Raw genomic sequence first — 15,591 nt, 5'->3', positions numbered from 1 at the left:
TTAAAGAACTTCCTCCTGCTGTCTAATCCAAAACTACTTTCAATTTAAAGCCATTCCCCCTTCTCCTGTCCCTACATGTCCTTTTAAAAAGTCCCTCTCCATCTTTCTTGTAGACTCCCTTCATGTACTGAAGGCTCAAATTAGGTCACACCGAAGCCTTCTATTCTCCAGGCTGACCAATCCCAAGTCTCTCAACCTTTCCTCATAGGAAGGGTGGTCAATCCCTCTCATCGTCTTGGTGGCCTCCTCCCCCTTCCCTTGACCTGCTGCCCACACTGCTCTGGATGCAGCCCAGGACACTGTTGGTTTTCTGGGCTGCAAATGCCTGTTGCTGGGTCATGTCCAGCCTCTCACCCACCAGCACCCCCAAGTCCTTCTGGGCAGGGCTATTCTTGATCTGTTCATCCCCAGCTTTTGTTGATACCAGGAGCTGCCCATACCTGGGTGCAGCTGCTTGCACTTGGTCTTGTTAACCTCATGAGATTCCCATGGGCCACTTCTTGAGCTTGTCCAGGTCCCCTTGGATGCCATCCCATCCTACAGGTGTGGCAACCACACCACTCAGCTTGGTGTTATCTGCAAACTTGCTGAGGGTGCACTTGCTCCCTTAATCTGTCATTAATGAAGATATTAAATGACACTGGTGGCAGTAAGGACCCCTGAGGGGCACCACTTGTAACTGATGTCCATTGGGACTCTGAGCCATTGACCATGACCCTCTGGATGTGACTGTCCAACCAAGTTCTTATCCAACAGTATGTGACCAATCATTGTAAAAAAGTTTGTCTTACTAACATTTCTGTACTGATAAAATTTAAGCATATAAAAAAAATATATTTTGTATATATATATATATATAAAAGTATATACACACAGAGACCAATATTGATTTGCGGGAATTAAATCAGTCTAAAGAAACTCCTTTTGAAATAATTACACCGTGTAAAAATGAAATAATGCACAAGGTATAAATATATGCCACTTATATAGGTACCTTTCTGTTAGGAAAAAAAGAGCTGTGTGTGCATCCTCCCCCACCTCCCCATCTGACCTCTCCCAGTAATAGTTATGTGTTAAAATCTTTCTGCTGAAATAAAAACTTTTCATTAATATTCTTAAAAATCAAATTGAAAACTCAACTGGTCTGTATTTTTAGTGTGTTTTTAAGTCCTCTACTCCTAAATTGCTCTTTTTATCCAGACAAGTCAAATGATGCTGGTACTCTGTTTTTCTGTCACATACTCTTTCCTTAAAATCACAAGTCATTCTGCCCCATCCAGAACATGAGGGCAAACATGCACACTACTTGCAATACCCTGTAAGACCCAGACACTATAAAATCCATCTTTTAAATCTGGTATAGTATTTCTGGCTTAAAAAAATAAATGCAGATGAAGCTATCTTCAGCCCAAGGTAAAAACCATCCCCTGGGAAAAAACTGCCTACAGTGTAAACCGGAATAAATGCTGCAATATTTATGAGAATAGTGGTGCTGGGAATCCCCTCTGAGAGCCTCTGATTTTCACCGTACATACATTTCACCATTCACCATATCATAAGATGTTCTAAAATTAGAAGAGGCCACAATCTGACAAGTATCCTTTATGTTTTAGTCCTACAGATGGATACCATGAGATACTTTCTCAGCTTGAAACTGTTCCAAAACCAGAGGCACTAATCTGACATATTAAACTGAATTTATATAAAGTCTTGTGTCTTTACATCATGCCACATCATTTATGGCATGCTGGGCTGTGACAGCTTAAGTTATGAAAATGCAGTATCACACAGCAGATCAGAGCTGGCTTTATAGCAGGGCTCATGAATTTCTTCATCCAGAAAGAATAAATTTTGTGTGGGAACATTCTGCATAGAACCCCTGCAGAGCAATAGATTAAAACTGGATTTTAGCATTTACCTCTAGCTCAACTATAAATCAGGAATTAGAATTGATAATGGCAGTTATCCATCAACAGCAATGCAACTGCAGATGAACCGGAGTAGTTTTATGGTTAAAAGGAGTTACTTTTTATTATTATCCTTAAAGAAAAGCTCTTCTGTTTGGAATGTTCCTAGTCTCTACATAGGGAGTGATTAGATCCATACAGATATCAGCATGGATCACAAAGATGCATTTGAAGTAACACCTCTCCAGATTCCAGACTGTTACTCTGACACTGTAGCAATGGGCTTGAGCAGTTCACGTTGCAGACTCCTCCCAAGAGAAGAGCTGCAAAGGACAGCTACCAGAGCCGGCAGGACTCTGCCCCGCGGTTCATCGTCGTGTTCGCTGGGCAATGGAAAGCTTTACGGAACTCTTCAAAGTTGCTCATGGCTCCGATTACTCTGCAAAGAGAAAAGTGATGAGAAAAGTGATGGACATGCAGGTTGCCTTCTGTCAAACACTACAGGTCTGCAAGTGTTTCAGTGTTTTCACTTCAGGCTGAATTTTCAGGCTTTCACGTAATTTTTTCACAAATAAAACCGAAAGGTACAGAAGAAGGGCTCCCAGTTAATATGAAGAAAATCTTATTTTGTTTCATGCTTTGAGAAGCATCTTGCTTTGCTAGAAATGTGATGAAAAACAAATGCATTTTGTGATATCGTGCCCTTTAGAACAATTTTCTAATGTGACCCTTGGCAGCAGAGGTGGGAGATAAGCAGTAGCTGTGCACAGTGGAATCCTTCTTCCAGCCCTGCCAGACAGCTGCAGGGCAGCAGGCAGGGGATGTAAGCACACACCGGGGTTGTGCTGGCAGTGGGGCTGTGCTGGCAGTGGTTTCATGGGGCTCTCAATTCTCGTAACAGCATGCTCTGTCCACCCACACCCACACACACCCACCCACTGAGTCCCTGGGACTTTGCAGTCTCAGGGGGCAATTAGAGACTCTTGTTGGGCAGCTCAGCCTTGCACCTATGAGCACCTCAACTCATCTGATATTTTGGAAATATATTTTCTGAGCCTTCTGCCCTGACCAGCTCCCAAGCCCTCTTGCTTCTACCACAGGTGGTGGGATACTGAAAGAGCAGCACATCCCTGCCTGACCCAAGCTGGACTATGTGTCTCCATCCCAGACTGGCCCCTTCAGGCATAGGGGAAGAGCTTGCTCTTTGCATGCAGTCATCCTTGGCTCCTGCTTTCATGTCTGCATTATGTGATGTGGTCAGAAACTATTATTTTACCTCTGCTAGATTGTGATTTTGTTGTTTGCTGCTTTTTCCTATGCTTTTAATCATCTTGTATTTGCTAACCCGAAACTTGCAATGGTGTTAAAGAGTTTCCTGAGTTAAGAGCAGGAAAGTATCTACTGTGATATTAATTGTATACCTTTCCTTTGTTATGCTGGGAGGAGGCATTTTTCTATATTGCAGACAATCAGCTTCTCAGTGTAGCTCAGCATGGTAGAAAACATTCTTATTACATTGATTAGACTTTCTGTAAGAAAATTTTCAGTCATCTGGCACAAAAATGTCTAAAGGTCAGTTTTGTAGGGAGGATTACCAAATGAGGTTAGGCTGCAAATAAGAAATACAGCTTTACTGTAAAAAAGCTGCAGATACATATTCAGGGACTGGAACAGCGAGAGCTGGTCATGCAGAACTGCTGCTGATGTTGGTGGGAGTTCTGCCTGCCATGCCAGGGATTTCAATCTGAAATTGGCATTCAAAAATAGCAAAGACACATGCTAATACTGAAAATCTGCCAATTAAAAAGAAATAAACCCAGAATTTATCCAATGAAAAGATCTTTATGTATGCATGCATGCCACTTTTCTACCCATGGTTTGATACTGCCACACATTAACTAAAATCAGAGTGGGCTGTCTGGATTTCATCCCACTGAATTACAGTAGAGACACCTTTCCCTAAGCAGGTCACCCTGGCCTCCCTTGGTAATCAGTAGAAAGATATATTTGCAGAGTCTAAGTAATTTAAATTTATTACCTGCTGAAAGATTATTTTTATATATATTTAGTTCTAAAATGCCATTTCCTTTTTGACTGTGAAGAGAACCTGGTGTGAAACATTCAGATGCACACACCTGTGTTCAAGATGTGTTGCTCATTTCTATAGTTTTTATTGTTACCTTTTATGATTACTTTTAAAAGGGCTGTTTGAGCTTTTTGGACAGAAAGAGCTGTCAGCGTGGGAGCTAGCGGTATTGCAGTTATGCTCATAATGGTCTTGGGACATAAATGAAATCCAGTTGGGAGAAATAGATAACATAATTTGTTAGCCCAGCTGATATGATTTGCAAGAGAAGACAAGCACCAGTTCTTCAGTTTCAAAACAGAAGCCAGTTCTCAGTATCTCACTCAAAAACTAAGAAAAAGTTTTGTCATTATTTTCTAGATCTCAAATTAATTGAAATGTCTCTGAAATTTTCTTTCATAGCTTGATGCCTTCAGGAGTTTTCCTAATAAATACTCTATCCCTAGAGTTCCCTGTATATTTTGAGATTTGCACCATCTCATGGGAATGTAGCTATGTAATGATTCAGAATATAAATATACCTATAGGTAAATAAACCTGAGGACTTTAAAAGACAGCAAATGGTTATTTTTGCCAAAATCTTAACAAGAGTAGGAATTATGAAATTAATATCTTTGTAGGCTGAAGGTCAGCCTGATACTCCTGTCCTCATTGTCATTGTATTTTAACATTGTATTTTCAATGTTAAAAGGCACACAGATTTGCATACTGCACTACTTTTACCCTCACTAGCTGGTATAAGACTCTTTTAGTCAACAGAAACTGGTAGGATTCTCTAGAAAGCAAATAATCCACTGTATTGTATGAATCAGCTTGTGGAGTTAACTTCCTTTGTCCTTATAAAGAGGCAATGTAGTACTGCACCCAGTTCTTAGTTAAGTAGATGCAACCAACAGGAATCCCAACAAAACCAACATGTTATTGGTCACAAAAACTCTGTGAAGAAGCAGAGAAATAAACTCTGGCTTCCTAATTCTTATGTGGTTCCCCCCTTCCCGTGGCAGGGAGTTCATGAGTGTCTGTGGTGAGGGAAGCCTGGGGAAAGCCTTTTGGCAAGGACAGACACTCTCTGTTATGGCTGGACTGTCACTGCTCCTTCAAGAAAAGTGTCACTTGAATGCCAGCAGAAGAGTTTGGTCTTGAACTGAGCTTACAGGGCACATTTTGCCTTGCATTATCAATATAATTCAAGGTAGAGACTTATAAGCTTTCAATGAACTCAGACAGATTAAACCAAGGACCCTCCTTATATTCACTGTTTGCTAAACTAGAATTGCTTCGGGAAAGAGATAGATGAGGCATTTTAGGTACTCAGGCCATGATGACAGGACATCACAGGGATCACAGTGTGTTCTGGTTCAAATGCTTTTGAAGGTAGATGCAAGCTCCTCAATTTTACAGAAGACCATTTGTAATAGTGAAAGAAGCTAATAAAACCAATTCAATTTCCATCTAAACCAAGAGCACAGTCCAATTTTGTGTTTGCTCTTAACCCCCTTTTAAAATGCTAAATTTCTGCACTTCTGTTCTGCAGTGATTGATTCTGTATGTACACTGAGGAAATACTTTATTTGCACTACCTGAACTGAGGAGGGCTGTGAGCTCCAGTATATATTTGCTCCCTCGCCGATTCTGGTCTAAAGGAGTTGCATCTTACCTAATAAAATAAAAAAAACAGAAACAGGCACATTATCTGGGATGACTTTGTATGTAAAGCAAAATGTAAAGTCACTGTTCTTAAGATGCCTATTACTTATAGAATGCATAACATGGAAAGACACCATAAATTCCTACTTTGTTTCACCTTTGCCAATATGCAGTTTTCTGTTGGTATGTTCTCTTGTTTTTCAAACCCCCTGATGGATCCAGTGCCCACCCACTGTTTTTCTCTACACACACTTTCCCATCATCTAACCACAGTCACTTTACTAGTTCTTTTGAAGTTATCTATAATGGTAGCTTGTCTTTCAGCTTGTGCTGCATCATCTCACACCTTAATAATTACCAAACATACTTCTTGGTCTCAAAGCTATGTAATGTGTATAAAAGGTACACATAATAATGCTTATCATCTCTACAATTGCAGCTATATTAGCTGGCATATTTATTCCATGTTGGAATGTCAGTTTCTTTTGAAATTACACATTTTCCACATTTCCATCAGTGGTCCCCAGTTCCCTGCTCCTGATAAGATACTTAACCAAATCATAACTGACCACAAAACAGGGCAGATAGAATATTTGCACAGCTGAATAATCCCTCTTACGCTGTATCCATGGCATGAAAAATCTCCTTTAAACTGCCTCTACCTTACGTAAGTCTCTACATTAAATGTTCCTGTCAACAAAATCCTTTAAGCCAGATTGCCCAAAGGATTTCAGTGGACTTCAGTGCAATTTTTTCTGGCTAAGCACAGCTCTGACAGTTTAAATAAGGCTGTTGAGTGTCTTGAGCTCTGTGGATATGGGCTGAGCTTGAGGGTACCTTGCATACAGTGCTCTCACTGTGCATGTGCCTTCCCTGTGAGGGACCACTGGACATATGATTCCTGCAGTGGTCCTATAAGGCCCCCAGATATTCCCTATAGATTCAAAATTTATTTGGAGAAAAAGTGCCACGAGGCGAAACTTAATTCAGCATAAATGACCAAAGTGGAATATTTTCTTTGCTCAATATTGTCAAACTGAAACAGCCATAGGCCCATAGACTGCTACACTGACTCTCAGCAGAGAAATTATTTTCGGCCAGGACTGCTTGCATTGGGTCTTGTTTTTTTTAGTTTGGCATGATTCATTCCTTCAACTGGTGGCAAAGTTTTATAGCCTGACTTTCCTTCTCATGTAGGGAGTTTGTCCCAATCTGGTTACCCAAATGAGTAATTTCTGATCCTCTCCCTTGCTCTATGTTTTTCTAAAAAACTCACATCTCTTATCAAAGTTTTGTTACAGCATATTTAGTGACAGATGGGAAAAAATAAACTAAGACTTTCTTCACTGCTGCTTATTTTCCTTGAACAACGTACACAGTAACAAATGGTGGTGGGACACTTTTAACAGGAGTTTGTGGTGGAAGCAGTCATAAACTGCTGTGTATTGCAAGCACCAGGAATCTGGGAAGTTAAAATTGAAGGAGGTTGAGGAGTCAATAAATGCAGGAAGACCCTTTTAGTGGAGGGAAGTATAAAGAAGAAAGAAAGTTTCTGTGACAACACTGTGCAAAACCAAGAATATTTTCAGCAGTACTGGCACCATGGGTAGTTGAGGACAAAGAGGGAAAGAAAAAGAAATAATTATTGTGGGAGAAGTCTCTGCTTATACTCTCAAAAGTCTGTGTTTGGGTGATGCAGATTGTTGAAACCAGGCAGGCTCATATCTGCACTGCACATTGTTCCAGTTAACACATGGGGATTTGAAACACATTTGCACTACTCACATGGGCATAACTGAGAAAGAAAAGCTGGTTGTGTGTGAACTCAAGGCCTGGCAGTAAAGGCTCTTCTTCTCCTCCCCTCTTTTCTGTAATCCATTTCCTGTATGCCTGATAAGAAAGAGATACTAAGTGCCTTTCAGCAACATGAAGATTACCACAACTTCTTTTTCTTTTTTTAATAATATGATGTTTCAGATATTTTTCATCTACTTACCCTGAAAGCTTCTCGCAGACCTCCATTGTCTGCAATGTTTTCTGCCAAAGTCCTCTTCCCTTTCACCTTGGCAGAATGAAAGAACATCAGTCATTTGACCCATTTCTGAACTTCCTACTCGATCAACTTCAAAAAGAGGAGAAAAAGTAAAACAAGGCAAGAACAACCTCAGTCAATTTCATCCATCTTTGGTTAAGAAAACTGGGTTTCAATGTGAAAACTGCCAGTAAAAAATTTTCTGTGATGAGTTATCCTGGCTCTGGCCCTAGATCTCTGTAGCACAAAATATGGCAGATAGAATGCACTTAAGAATCCAGTCCCTGATCTTTGAGCTGAGTGTCAGTAATTTTCCCCTAAGGACTGTTTATATCTGGTGACATGTGAGATCCAGTAGCCTCTTTCTTAAACTTTTATCTAAAAGGTTATATTTATTTCTCTACATAACTCTCAATATACTACTGGGATGCTAAAATAACTTCTAAGTCATAACACAAATAACTGTAATTAAAAATAACTGTCAGAGACAGAATCAAAATTGGTAGTACATTCAATGCTCTAAAAATATCTGCAAAGGAGATTCCTGTTGCTTCTCCTGGGTATTGATTCCAAGATCAGGAGCAATAGCAACCAGAACATGTTGTGGGAAACAGCTCTATATAAACTTTGTGAGGAAACTGGTCTCCTGGCATTACCAAGTGCAGTATCATTACAAAGAAATCCTAACTTCTGCTGAAGTAGCATTATCTCTACTCACCCAGCCTACTAAGGTCTTTGTGTTACCAACTGTAATTGTAATTAAGCAGTTTTACTCTCTCCTGTGCCTCAAATAGGCAAGATAATTGAGCACAGTTTTGAGCAGGGCTCTGAAGGTCAATGCTGGCTGCAGCCATCAGCTCTCCCGTGCCACAGGGATCAGTAGGGTAGGGTTGGCATCAGGACTCAGTTTCAGGATGGCAAAAGACGGGAAAATGGAGAAGAAGAGGTAAAAAGACCAAGGGAATCGCCAGGTACTTGTGCTCAGCCCCACACTCGGTGCAGATGAGCACCCAGATTGGACTCGGGACATCTTACTTGATGCCTTGGGTACAGTGTTACAGGAAAAATGGGAGCCACGGAGGAAAGTGCAACCCTTTCCTGCTAGCTCTCCCCTGCCCTCAGGAGGCTGGAGATGGAGGTGAGAGAGAAGCTTTTAGGACAAAAGGTGCTGGGACAGCAGGGAACAGGCACACATACCAGCTGCCTTTTCCCTGGCCTTCCTACTCACACATTTTCTTCACAGTGGGCTTGTGACAGAGACTGACTTAGAGCATAAGATGAGAGTAACCTAACAGTGGCACAGGGCCACAGGTCATCTGAAAAGTGGAAGAAGTCTTTCTGCTGATCTCAGGCAGCTCTGGATCAGGTATTTGAGACTACTCTGCCCAGACAGTTTGTGGCAGGGCTCAGGGACCACGATAAGCCCTTTATTCAATGAGATGACTTTATGTGATTATTGCACTCTGAAGCTATTTCTATATCCACTTTTTCTTTCATTAGGCTTCTGTTCTGGAGACATTTTTATTGCATACTAGATGAAAAGGAAGAAGAATAAATAGGTTTCTTGATCCATGAAAAATATTCATTTAAGGGTAAAAAACCTGCAGAATATTGATGTAAATGACAGAACAAAATGACAATAAAAAAAAGGTCTTTGCTTGCATAGCTCTTCATGCAAAAGCTATAAAATATGGCAGAAAATTGGAAGATTCTTCTATCATTTAAGAAGTGCTTTCGGTTATCCTGTGGAAATAGAAGGAATGGGATGACAAGGCTGTGGGTGATAGGATCTCTCCAGTAAGCCCATCCATGGACTTCAAAGGCAGTATCTACACTGGAGAGGAAATTCAGACCTACCTCATCTCAAGAGACAGTGGAAAAGGCAAAGGGGATGGCCAAGCCAACGGCAGAGACATGGGAAGGGCTCAGCCCCATCCTTGGGGAAGCTTTTATTGATCTTCGAGTGGCATTTTGTAAATGACAGTTTTTGTCCTACAGATATTCAGGAATGAGCCTGAGAATTTTGATTTGTAACTTAGCTTATTATGAAGTACTTAAAGTCTGAGTCGCTGGACTTCAGAGTGGACCACAATACGGCTTCGTTATCTCCAAGACCAGCACAAACAAGCCTGGGAAAAGTGCTAGAATTGTTGATGAGCATTTCATGTGGCCTTGCTATTCTGAAAAGGTAAAGATGTAATAGTATTTCTAAAATGTAGGTAGAGGTGTTAGAATTGAGTGGGGACTGGAATATGCGTTTTATCCTGAAAACTAAGATTACAGTTGTGTCCCAGACAACATTTCTGGAATTTCAGCTATTCATTTCTGAAGGTCTGCAATTTATCCTGTTTATCCTCATTTTGGACACACAAATACATGTACACGTTTTCAGGGAAGCCCATACCTCTGACAGACAATGAAACAGAAACCATTCCCTTGCACTTTCTTTCTCAATCCTTTTCTAGGAGCTACTGCTATCATGTTCCCTTGATTAAACATACAAATGGGGTCTGTGTGCACACACGGAAGAAATAGCAAGAGTTGAATATGAAATAAAGTAGGGCTTATGCATCCATTTTATAGCTGCAATAAATAACAGGCAGAATTGTTAAAGGAATCTATAAAACATGCTATTATATTCTTTCTAAAAGAGTGATTGCTCAGTTTTCATTACAAACCTCATCTTGAGAAGACATTTAACGTGCTCACAATAATTAGACCAGCCCTGCTGAGTGGCTTCATCCTCTTCCTCTGATTCCAAAAGGATGTGAGGGATTGAAATGGTTTAACCCCATCACCAGAGTGTGGGTAGTGGTATTTGACCAGACTAATCAAACCTGACAGACAATTTTTAACACAATTATTCACCTCAAAAAATCATTTGTTGTGAGAAATGAAGTTGGTAGTCTAATATTCCAATACATTGGGATTTATAAAAAGAGAACTTTAAAAAAAAAAAAAAAGGGGGCACAACAACAACACAAACTCCTCATGTACCACTATTTTCAGTCACTGGTGGTTTACATACGTGTAAGCCAGCTTGCTTCCAGTAGTAATTGTTGTACTGATTAATCATGCATTTTGTTTTCTCCTTAAATTTTTCTTCAGAGTCAGTTGTCCACCAAGGGTCTAAATTTCCATTTTTGTCATATTTCCGACCTCAAAAAGGAAAGAAAGAAAACAAATTTTTTTGCAGGAGAAAACTTTTACAATTTAGGAATTTATCACCTGCACAGAAATGAGAGGTGAATGTTCTCATGTAAGTGTGTTTACAAAATGAGTAGGATCAGTGATCAAAATCTTTAACTCCGTGAAATCAGCAGTGAAAAGTTGTCATTCTATTTATTGTCAGAATTTCCATTTGCAGAAGAAGATAGTAATGACTAACAAGTTCAGCAGTACATTTTATAATTACATAGTGTAAGACACATTTAGCTTTCTTGCAAGTGTAATTGTATTTTTCATCCTCAGACCATATGTCTTTGATTCTGAAAATGTGATGATAACTAATTTATTATTAATTCTTCACTTGATCAGGAACCCAATCCATTTCATGCAAACTTCTGAAGTTTCCGTGTTTGATTTTGGAGCAAGACCAGAACATTTAAACCCTATCCATGGAAACAGGGAGGATATATACATCCCATTGCCCAGGCTGATGGTTACAGCAGTGGCTCATGGAAGTTTCACCCTCAGGTCCCTGCTCCCTGTCATTTGTAGGAGAGTATTTAGTCTCCATCATGACTCCAGCCAGTCAGACACAAGACATGTTTGGACTTTACTGAGAGCATGTTTAGCTGCCCATGTGGATGCAGCCTTGCTCTGTGATTTGATTCTTCTTTGCAACTGCAGGAGAGAGAGGTAAGGAGCAATACAGGCATAATACCAAGTACTGAAGATGTTTTATTTCATGCTTTTATTTCTTCTTTTTTTCCTCTGTGTATTATCTTGTTCAAGATGACAAATTCCTAGAGATGTATTTATTTCTATATTTGGAAGGTAAGAGCCTGGCAAGAAGTAGGGGTCTGCTTAGGGAATCAAACCTTAGGTTCCTTTCTGACTGGCAGGAGACAAGAGGGAGATTAGGTACTCACCTACACAAGGTGGGAGTTTATGAAATAAAATGTCTCCATTCTGGAGTGATTGTTGACACAAAATATTGTAGAGCAGTGCCAAAAAGGATACCAGGACACAAGGCTTTCTTTTCTTTTTTCTTCTCTTTTCTTTTCTTTTACTACATAACATAAGCAAACTCAAAATTGCTGCTAGGAGGAGGAGGTTCAGGTTTCTTTCTCCCTGCACCTCCCTCCTCTCCCCCTCCCCTCACTTTCTCTCAGAAGCCCAATTTTTAAAAGCACCTTACTGAGACAGCCAAACCTAGATAGTGGCAATGCCTCACTCTACCCAGCTTGTCAGGACAATTGGATTGATATTTTCTGACCATTCTTCTTTTTCCCCTCTCTCTCTTTTTTGAATTTAATTTTAACATTTTGCAACACCTTTTCTGCATCACTATTGTTCCAGTATTGTATTTTAAAACTTTTGTAATTATCTTTTGAAAAAGATACCTGAAATGAAAAGTTTTCTTGGAAGTAATTTTTATCAATCAGAAATTATCCTTTTGCCCTTCCCACTCCCCCCATTAGGACTTTCAGAATCTGTTGCTGATTTAGTTTTCATTCAAGACAAACAGAAGGAATCAAGCTTGTGGCATTCCTTACCAAATAAAATCCAATTCAGAGAAGCAAGATTCCATGTAAATAAATCTAATAAATACAAGTTGATAATTTTTTCACGCAATTCAGCACCATTAGAACACCCAAAACAATAAAAACGCTACAGCATGTACAAGTCAGCTTTCTAATCTGTCAACTCTGTAAATAAAAAAGTTATCAACATGCAGTCAATCACTCACCATTGCTATCAAATCCATGAGTAAACTCATGGCCGACAATCACTCCTATGGCACCATAACTTAATGACCTGTAACACAAAGAACCAGTTTCCTCAGGAAGTGTTCACAGTCATGAACATTAATGGACAAAAGACCTCAGGAAATATCATTATTGATTTTAAAAGGGGGTGAGGAGGCAGGGGACTATGGGTCTAAAAATCACACCTATACAATTTGGACTTAAAGATGTTGAAGCTCTTAACTCTTTTAAAAGCAACATTTAATCTAAAACTTTGAAAGCATTGGGATGGTTCACTCTTCCAACCAAATTCCTTATCAGCATCGTATGAGCTCCAAATGTCTCCCACAGCTGACTGCATTCTGTATATTCTGACAGGGAACAGGACACAGTTACAGCTATAACTACTCTGAAACAAAGACTATATTTTGTAAAGCATTAACAGATCTCCATTCAGTTTTAAAAAGAAAGGTCACATAATTCCCTTGCACCTGCCCTGGAATAGGAAATGATACACAGTCGGACCTAAGGCACCCAGGAAACAGAGTAAAAAGAAATATTTTGTATTCCTGATTGACAATTAATTATATCTTCCTTATTATATCCCAATAAACATGCTTTTGGGAGAAACAGAGATGAAAGAGGGAAAGGCTAAGGGCTTTTTTACACCAAAAGCAGTGGATATCATGGGGGTAGGTGATCTACCCAATAATGCATCTTTCATTTGTTGAGTTGATTTTTGTGATTTTATTTATTTCATTATTTAGATGCTACACTTCAAAGCAGCTTATAGTATTTCTAACACATTGTATTGAAATAGAAGAAAGGCAGAGGGTTTTGAAATAACATGTTATTATTGGACCTAATGATCCATAGTGCACTAATTCCTCATCTCAGTCAGGCCCAAAAGGTATTATATCATTTAATTCCCTCTGCTCCTACGAAAACCCTTCCCCTTTGTTTTTTTGTTTCCTGAAAGGTACTTTGCATGTGCTAAAATCTTCCCTACTGTTTTTTAGCCCAAGTACTGTTACAAACCTTCTCTAAGAAATGCAGGTTAAAATGATACATTTCAGCAATGGAAATATCGTCCTTTTGTGTGACAAATTTGTAATCTTGTGTAGCACACAGTGATAATTACCCCTAATAAATACACTATGTAAGACTTGTTTTCCACATCTGAACTAAAGGGGTTATGCAGGTTCTTTTGCAGCTGGAGAAGTGAAAAAACAATGGCACAAAACAGGTAAAGAGATCGAGAAGAACCAAGCCCTATTACTAAATACATCTTATTTTTCCTCTAAGGTTCTTCGTCACCATGAGTGACAGGACAAAGAACAGGTTGGTGTTCTGGCACTGCTACAGCTTTCCTTAGCTCCAAAAGATTGGGTGAAGTTTGCAGCAAATTTTGGCTTTGAATCTGTGAATCCCCTTCAGCATTTTGTCCAGCTCAACAGCATTTATTGCCATAAATTTTCCCAGCTCTGTTCGTGCTTTTCACTTCTGGGCACAGTAGGACATAGATGGAAGGGATTAGGTGCAGCCCAGCAGATACCATATTAAAGGGGAACTTTCTGGGACTGGGGAGGCTCGGAGAACTGTAAGGAAGCTATGAGGTCAGGTAGTTTGAAATCTCTATTTCAATATATCTGGCACTGAAGGCTCATAACTGTGAATTATGGCATTTGAATGTTATTTAATGTACTGAGATGTAAAAGTGATAACTAAGCTTCCCTTTATGCAAATAGACATAGCTGGTTTTTGGTGGTTGCGCTGGAACTGGTCACTAAAACGCCACTAAATGTTAAATATTTGCTAAAACAGTTTTTCAGCAAGCACTGGTGACTTTTTGATGGTGTGTCTGTTCCACTGCCATGTACTGTTTCTTCTAAGCAGACAGAAAACATCCAGAATATTTCAAGGACAAAAGCAATTGGTTGTCTGATATAAACCAGCCACATTTGTTTACTAAATTTCATTTTGATACGTACTCAAGCAAAACCAATTTAAGCTAAGGCAACCTTTAAGGAAGAGAGATGAGCAAAGTATAACACTTTGAAAGAACCACAATTTTATCACTATGGCAGAAGGTCAGAATACAGAGAAATCTCTTCAGAAAGCAAAGCTGGAAACAGGTCTGCAGTAACTGTAACAGGAAAAAAGTTCACCTTAACAAGAAAGGACTTTCTTCTATCCCCAATTACCACTTACAAAGTCACCTGGCCCACAAGAATTCTCTTTGAATTCAAATTAATTTGTTCCTAAATTGAACGTCTTTCTACATATATTGCAAAATTTCCTGTTTACAAGGACACAATCCAGATTGGATGATGGCAAACACAAAATGTTCAGAAAGTTTAACAAAGATTTATTAAGGTTATGTTTCACCAGTAACTGGCTTTATATAACTGCAAAATAACTTTCAGAAACTGCCATCAGAAACTTTTCATGGTCTTATCCTGCCCTAAAATAGAAAGCTATTGAACTGCACAAAAGCAGTGATTTTTCTAAATTAAATGTATGTGACCTATAATTACCCTTCCTCAGCTACACTGGCACATGCTCAGGCAATCTCAGGCAATCACTTATGCACATGAAGATATTCTCAGGCACCTCAACAGGCACAGACAAGGGGCCACGGCTAATCTTAGATATTAGCAGAAAGTGAACAATAAACTGATAATAATTGGCTTCTTGGGGTATTCAGTTCTGTTCAGGAAGTGTTAGTTACCTGATTTACAATTCCTTTTAATACCTGCCATGTGCACACTGCTGCATCTGCATGCTGTAGCATTGAAACACTTCCACTTGGGTGCACTTAATTAGCAATTCCTGCGAGAAATCAGTCATCAGTTTAAGACAACAGCAACACATATGGCTCCCAAGGGTAAGAAAAAGTATCTCACAAAGCAGCACTTCTCAAAGTCAGTTCTTCCAGTGGAAAAACCAGGATACAGCAGGAGAGAACACACAACCCAAGGGCCAAGTTTGCCCTGCAGAAGGACA

General features: G+C 39.6%; 1 protein-coding gene across 1 annotated transcript in view; it reads right to left on the bottom strand.

The window, feature by feature from the left end:
* Positions 1 to 2,001: 2,001 nt before the first annotated feature.
* The window catches only part of PHEX (phosphate regulating endopeptidase homolog X-linked), a 97,106-nt gene continuing 83,516 nt past the window's right edge, over positions 2,002 to 15,591 (bottom strand). Inside the window, exons 17-22 of the mRNA XM_010394496.4 lie at positions 12,588 to 12,655; positions 10,701 to 10,831; positions 7,637 to 7,702; positions 7,426 to 7,530; positions 5,574 to 5,650; positions 2,002 to 2,346 (exon numbers count right to left, since the gene is read on the bottom strand). Coding sequence (XP_010392798.1) covers positions 2,244 to 2,346; positions 5,574 to 5,650; positions 7,426 to 7,530; positions 7,637 to 7,702; positions 10,701 to 10,831; positions 12,588 to 12,655 — 550 coding nt within the window. The 3' untranslated portion in view covers positions 2,002 to 2,243. The remainder of the gene's footprint in view (positions 2,347 to 5,573; positions 5,651 to 7,425; positions 7,531 to 7,636; positions 7,703 to 10,700; positions 10,832 to 12,587; positions 12,656 to 15,591) is intronic.

Source organism: Corvus cornix, chromosome 1 (genome assembly GCF_000738735.6).
Source record: "Corvus cornix cornix isolate S_Up_H32 chromosome 1, ASM73873v5, whole genome shotgun sequence".
Taxonomy (NCBI): Eukaryota; Metazoa; Chordata; class Aves; order Passeriformes; family Corvidae; genus Corvus; species Corvus cornix.
The sequence above is the reverse complement of the archived record's forward strand: the minus strand, read 5'-3'. Positions and strand labels throughout refer to the sequence as shown.